The 7,553-nt window shown below is 41.8% G+C and overlaps 1 protein-coding gene across 1 annotated transcript in view; it reads right to left on the bottom strand.

The window, feature by feature from the left end:
• MACF1 (microtubule-actin crosslinking factor 1) overlaps positions 1–7,553 on the bottom strand; it is a 446,661-nt gene that overhangs the window by 117,401 nt on the left and 321,707 nt on the right. The window contains exons 46-48 of the mRNA XM_011955644.1: positions 6,232–6,328; positions 5,315–5,556; positions 4,359–4,488 (exon numbers count right to left, since the gene is read on the bottom strand). Coding sequence (XP_011811034.1) covers positions 4,359–4,488; positions 5,315–5,556; positions 6,232–6,328 — 469 coding nt within the window. The remainder of the gene's footprint in view (positions 1–4,358; positions 4,489–5,314; positions 5,557–6,231; positions 6,329–7,553) is intronic.

Consider the following 7,553-nt stretch of genomic DNA (forward strand, 5'->3'; position numbering starts at 1 on the left):
TTACTCGTGTCACCCAGGCTGGAGTGCAATGGTACTATCTTGGCTCACTGCAACCTCCACCTCCTGGGTTCAAGCGATTCTCCTGCCTCAGTATTCTGAGTGGCTGGGATTACAAGCATGCACCACCACACCCGCTAATTTTTTGTATTTTTAGTAGAGATGGGGTTTCACCATGTTAGCCAGGATGGTCTTGATCTCCTGACCTCGTGATCCAGCCACCTCAGCCTCCCAAAGTGCTGGGATTACAGGCGTGAGCCACCGAGCCTGGCCACCAACAAAATGTTTTGTTTTATATAGTAGGGTTCTATATGAGATTTCTGTTTTTCTACATGAAATTTCTGTTCTACATGACATTTGTTTTTCTCTCTTCTTTTTTTAAATGATCTAGTCTAGGAGTCAGTAAACTGTAGCTCACCAGCCAAATCTGGTCCTTCATCTGTTTCAACAAAGTTTTATTGGAATACAGCCACAACCACTCATTTCTATTAATGTATTGTCTTTGGCTGCTTTTGTTACAATGGCAGAGGTAGGTATACAACTGTGACAGAGACCATATACCCTGCAAGCCTAAAATATTTACTATCTGGCCATTTATAGAAAAAGTTTGCTGACTCTGATCTAGTCACAAACGAATAAGTTAATGAACGTAGAGGTTGATATATCACCAATTCCCTAAAATGTTGTCACTTGTGGATAGTTCCAAAATATGTTTTAACTTTAGAATACTATAGAAAAGTGCACATTTTCAGAAAGCAAATAAATTTTTCCTTTACTCATTAAGTGACTATAGGAGTGCACTATCATAGACTAGTAATAAAATCTATGGGATCTCAATTAACAACGAGCAAGTGACTGAGAACTCATATGAGAATTTTTTTTTTTTTTTGAGACACAGTCTCGCCCTGTCACACAGGCTGGAGTACAGTGGCGCGATCTGGGCTCACTGCAACCTCTGCCTCCCGGGTTCAAGCAATTCTCCCACATCAGCCTCCCGAGTAGCTAGGATTAGAGGTGCAAGCCACCATGCCTCGCTAATTTTTGTATTTTAGTAGAGACGGGGTTTCACCATGTTGGCCAGGCTGGTCTCAAACTCCTGGCCTCAAGTGATCCGCCTGCCTTGGCCTCCCTAAGTGCTGTGATTATAGGCGTGAGCCACTGTGCCTGGCCTTCATATTAGATTTTGCTTCAAGGACTTAACTTGCAGTGAAAGATTATATACACATGTGAGCACAATCTTTGTACCCCCTTTGAAGTACTGACTTCTGTTTTTTTTTTTTTGAAATGGGGTCTCAGTCTGTCGCCCAGGCTGGAATGCAGTGGCACGATCTCAGCTCACTGTAACCTCTGCCTCCCAGGTTCAAGTGATTCTCCTGCCTCAGCCTCCCAAATAGCTGGGATTACAGGCACAAGCCACCAGGCCTGGCTCATTTTTATATTTTCAGTTGAGACAAGGTTTCACCATGTTGGCCAGGCTGGTCTTGAACTCCCAACCTTAAGTGATCAGCCCACCTAGGCCTCCCAAAGTGCTGAGATTACAGGCATGAACCACCACGCCCGGCCCAATACTGACTTCTAAATACCTTGCTTCTTCCTGGATATCACACTCATACCTATCCAGGCTTGCCCAGTTTTTTTTTGAGACAGAGTCTTGCTCTGTCTGTTGCCTAGGCTGGAGTGCAGGCACCATCGCGGCTCAATGAAACCTCCATCTACACGTTCAAGCTATTCTCATGTTTCAGACTCCTCAGTAGCTGGAACTATAGGCGCACACCACCATGCCTGGCTAATGTTTGTACTTTTTTTTTGAGACGGAGTCTCACTCTGTCTGTTGCCCAGGCTGGAGTGCAGTGGCGTGATCTCGGCTCACTGTAAGCTCCACCTCCTGGGTTCACACCATTCTCCTGCCTCAGCCTCCTGAGTAGCTGGGACTACAGGCACCCGCCACCATGCCTGGCTAATTTTTTGTGTTTTTAGTAGAGACGGGGTTTCATGGTGTTAGCCAGGATGGTCTCAATCTCCTGACTTTGTGATCCACCCGCCTTGGCCTCCCAAAGTGCTGGGATTACTACAGGTGTGAGCCGCTGCACCCGGCCTAATTTTTGTATTTTTAGTAGAGATGGGGTTTCACCATGTTGCCAGGCTGGTTTTGATCTCCTGACTTCATGCCTGGCCAGTACCCAAGTTTAAAGATGATGCATACTCATCCCATTTACACGTTCAAAAAAGGGAAATTCTCAAGATGAAAATCTTATTTTAATTATTCTATGTTCATTTGATAATTCTTTTTTTTTGTTGAGATGGAGTCTTGCTCTGTCGCCCAGGCTGGAGTACAGTGGCATGATCTCGGCTCACTGCAAGCTCTGCCTCCCAGAGTTCTTTTTTTTTGAGAAGGAGTCTCACTCTGTCACCCAGGCTGGAGTGCAGTGCCGTGATCTGGGCTCACTGCAAGCTCTGCCTCCCGGGTTCATGCCATTCTCCTGCCTCAGCCTCCCAAGTAGCTGGGACTATGGGCGCACACCGCCACGCCCAGCTAGTTTTTTTTCTTTTTTGTAGTTTTAGTAGAGAGTTTTGTAGTTTCACCATGTTAGCCAGGATGGTCTCGATCTCTTGACCTTGTGACCCGCCTGCCTCGGCCTCCCAAAGTGCTGGGATTACAGGTGTGAGCCACCGCACCCAGCCATCTCATAGTTCTAAGTGGGCCAACTAGTTCATTTACTTTTCCCATCATGGGAAGGAATTTTGCAAAATGAAGCAATGTTATACAGCAAAAGGGGTGACAGGTCAGGTTGCAGGGGAAGACTGCTTTGGGGATGCACTTTGTTTTCATACCCAACCTTGATTTTCACTTTAATTGTATAAAGAGGCATCTCCAAAGGCCAAAAGCAAAGAGCAATTTTTATTCACTATATTTTGAAGAGCCCGTACTCACCTGTCTTGCCTTGGGAATCAGGTGCTGTGATTTCCATGATGAGATTTTCTAAAGGAGTACCTTTGCAATTGATTTCTTCCACCAGAGTTCCCTTACTTGCCCAGTCATCTAGTAGACTCTGTTTAAAGAAGAAAATGGCTAAATGTAATATCTGGGGCTTTTTTCTCATAAGTAGGGACACCAGTTCTATATATACTCCCTAGTGTTTTGACAAGCATTAAGAGACCATCCTTCTGATTTATTTATTCATTTATCAAATATCTATTGAATATCTGGTAGCATGCCAAGTATGACACAGTTTCTAAAATCAGAAGCTCAGATTATCAATTGCATTGCAATGTGATAAATGCTATTATTATAGTATTATGGACAGTCTGTGAATTCCAAGAGCACAAGAGGAGTTCTATCTAATTCTGCCTAGAGGAAGGAAAGCTTTGAGTTAAGATAATGGCTGGACATTGTGGTTCACGTCTGTAATCCCAGCACTTTGGGAGGCTGAGGCAGGCAGATTACTTGAGGTCAGGAGTACAAGACCAGACTTGCTGACATGGTGAAACCCTGTCTCTACTAAAAATACAAAATTAGCTGGGCATGGTAGCGCATGCCTGTAATCCCAGCTACTCGGGAGGCTGAGGCAGGAGAATCACTTGAACCCGGGAGGAGGAGGTTACGGTGAGCCAAGATCATGCCATTGCACTCTAGCGTGGGCAAAAAGAGCAAAACTCCATCTCAAAAAAAAATTAAATTAAATTTAAAAAAATTCATCTATGCTGTTTACAGTTCAATATTATGGGCACATAATTTATCTAAACCCTTTACTGAATACTTTTATTATTTCCATCTTTCATTTTTATCATCAATATTCTTTAGTTCTTTAGTTATGCTTTTTTGGAGACAGGGTCCCCTTCTGTTGCCTAGGTTGGAGTTCAGTGGCACAATCATAGCTCAATGCAGCCTTGAACTCCCGGGCTCAAGCAATCGTCTCATCTCAGCCTCCCCAGTAGCTAGGACTCCAGGCTCACGCCACCACACCTGGCTAATTTGTTTTTCCTTACTTTTTGTAGAGACAGGATCTTGCTATGTTGCCCAGACTGGTTTGAACCCCTAGATTCAAGCAATCCTCCTGTCTCAGATTCCCAAAGTGCTGAGATTACAGGTGTGAGCCACTGTTCCTGGCCTCTCTTTGGTTCCTGATCACAGTAGATTATCAGTTTGACTTGCCCAAGAAAGCCAAATTTCTGACTCTTTGAGTGGAATTTCTAATTTTCTTCCCAATTCAGGCTCATGCTCTGGCCCTATCTGGGCCCTAATTGCTTATTTATAAAAATTAACTAAAAATAATTCCTGTTGCATAGGATGTGCTGAAATTCTCTACTTGCTTTGAAGATGAGTAACTTAGCAAACTTGCAACACTCCTGTGAAAACTTACTGAGTTCTTCTTCAATTTTCTTCCAATTTTCTGCTTCCTGTGAGTTGGGATATGTCACCAGTAATCCGGTCAGGGCTTCCTTTACTTTTTGAATTTTTGGAGAATTCTGTTCCAATTCAGCCAGGAAGGCCTAGGAGAAAGAATACCATGCATGCCCTGAGATTCCGGACAGGAAATGAAGCTGTGTGTGTGGTAGAAATGATTGGAAAACTGGGTGGTTATTATAGGTTCTACTAGGATCCTATCAATGACTTGTTTAGTGATGTTAAGATTACTTAACCCTTCTATTTCAATTTTTATTTTAAACTGAAAATCTAAATGGCAGGATCTGAGTTTCTTTTATGTATAACACATCAGTAGAACTCAATAGTTCTACTATTGAGCATTACAGTAGAAGGAATTATTAATCCCAATAAATGAAAAATACCAAGATATGATGATAACATATCTTGAAGGAGATGAGATGCTATGCTCAATAGGAATATTAAAAGTTTTGGTGAAAATTTCCTACAGGATTTTGTACGGTCTTATATCTTCTGACATTTTTCCTAGTCTCACATGTGAATCTTAAGAATGAACCATAATCAGTTATTTAGATCCTTCCAAGAATTGGAAAGGTACTTTGATAAGAATGGTTTGTCTTGCTTACAGCATCATATAGAAATGAGAATGAGATCCCATTCTCAATAAGCTAATGATTCTGGGGAGGGCTATTCTTTTTCTGCAAACATATCTGGTTTTGTTTCTGAATCTAACTTATAGTAATTTCTAATTTCACAAGAAAATTCTCTAGGAGAATTAAGGCATATTAATCATTTAGAAAGTCAAACACACTGCCCATCACAGCCTGGATTGTTGCCCATGTCTCTCTCTCAGATGCCTGGGCTTGGGCAGGAACACTGGTACAGCTGTCTCTTCCTCTTGGTGTTGGGAGGCAACTAATGTAAACACAATACCCTGTTAGATTCAGCTTGGGCTTTCACTGTTTCTGTCTTGGTTGGAGATGACATGGCATCCATGGATTTCAGGACTTCCTCTTTTGATTCTAGCCACTGTAGCACAGAGTTTGCCTCCTTCTGAACCTCCTCCATTCTGTTGAGGACAGCCTGAAGGCTTTCCTGGCGTTCATGAAGTACTCCGCCCAGTTTCTCATACTTCAAGTTTACATCTGACATGTCACACTGGATCTCCGTCAGATCTAGTATCATAGAAACAGAAATGAGATTGGAGACAGCTCTTCAAGTATGTTCCTTGACTCCTCACTCCTAAATTACTTGCATTCCTCTTACTCCTTCTAGTGAACTAGAGTATCTTCCTGCTAAATCATACAAAAGTTCCTGTTTATATACACAAAACAAAAGGGTCTCATTAATCTGCATTCTGGTTTTGGCATTATATACTCAGATGTATACTTTAAAATGCTAAACATGGGAACAATAAAAGTGAAGGGAGCAAAGTAAGAAATTAACCTTAGTGTACTACTGGGATTAAGGTGCTTGGAGTATTCTTCCATTCCTTCTTCTCCAAACTACAGAGAAGTCACCTAGCTGGGAGGCTGACAGCTAGACTAGATTACATCTAGTATAACTTCTTTAAAATTCAAAGATAAACATATATTTTCTTTGAGTTCCTTCCCTATTTGCCTTATCTAGTGATCCAGTCTATTGTTTTTCTACAATACCTTTAGCTTCAGGGGCTGCCAACCTGTTTATGTTCTACAGCCAGAAAACCACGGTTGCTTCTCCCCAGATTTTTATTCTCACACCCATTCTGGCAGCAGTTCTTCCACACATATTGCAACATATACAGATGCAAACATGGACACTGTCCTAACACATCCAACAAAGAAGCACTGTTGAAATGGCATTCTCACCTTTGCAGGTGTGGTATCCGTTTACACTGCCTACAGAGCTTCCTACAGAGGGCAGTATGGAACCTGAGCAGAAGGACAGGGAGACAAACAGGGCAAGACCAACGTGTTAGGAATACATATATGCACTGAATTTGTCCTTTGGCCCTCACTTTAAGCTTAGGTATCAGGAAGTTAACACAGCACAAGACAACATAGTCATGGAAAGAGACAAATTATTTTAGCTGCCAGGCAACAAAATGTCACTTGAGGATCTTAGCAGGAATGATTCTTAATCCTTTCTAGAGGAAATTCATATTCCCTTCTTATTAAATCTCCAACTTGAATTCTTTGGATGCTGCCCTAATTTTGTAAAGCAAGTACTGGTAAAATTATTAAGTCTAGAATGGTACTTGCCATATTTTGGAATGAGCTTTTATAATAAAGCCAGAAAGTTTTACCTTTTATATCAATGTCTTTCAATATAATAAAAATGAAAATAAGTATCATTAAGGACATAAAAAGCAGCCTATTTTTTTTCTTTTTCTTTTTTTTTTTGAGACAGAGTCTCACTCTGTCGCCCAGACTGAAGTGCAGTGGCATGATCTCGGCTCACTGCAACTTCCACCTCCCGGGTTCAAGCAATTCTCCCATCTCAGCCTCCCACATAGCTGGGATTACAGGCGCCTGCCACCAGGCCCAGCTAATTTTTGTATTTTTAGTAGAGACGGGGATTTACCATGTTGGTTAGGCTGGTCTCAAACTCCTGACCTGAGGTGAGCTGCCTGCCTCGACCTCCCAAAGTACTGGGATTATAGGCATGAGTCACTGTGCCTGCCCTAAAAAGCAGCCTTCTTCTAATAAAGACATTAAAATGAACCCTTCTTATATTGTTTCTAAAGGAAGATTCTTTGCCTTTTCTTTCATAACCTTTTCTTGCTCCCTTTCCCCAAGAAAAACCAGAAATCCTAAGTGCCAATAAATATGGCTCATCAACATTCCCATAAATTGTGCTTTGGGCCTTTGGTTCTGTTTCTAATCACCATAATTTCACATACATTCTCCCCAGACTGATTCCTAATATTTCAGAAAAGTTTCCCAAGATAGGTAAAAACCAGGTGATGTAATGATAAATATTACACAGAAATCTGAAAAATATTCTTAATGATACTTTAAAATGACAGAAAACTCTTGTATGCACTGACTTCACTTTACAAAAAGTTATGTGCAAGGTTATATTATGAAATAGTTGCTCAAGCCTGTAATCCCAGCACTTTGGGAGGCCGAGACGGGCGGATCACGAGGTCAGGAGATCAAGACCATCCTGGCTAACCCGGTGAAACCCC

Source organism: Colobus angolensis, unplaced genomic scaffold (genome assembly GCF_000951035.1).
Source record: "Colobus angolensis palliatus isolate OR3802 unplaced genomic scaffold, Cang.pa_1.0 Scaffold4, whole genome shotgun sequence".
NCBI lineage: Eukaryota > Metazoa > Chordata > Mammalia > Primates > Cercopithecidae > Colobus > Colobus angolensis.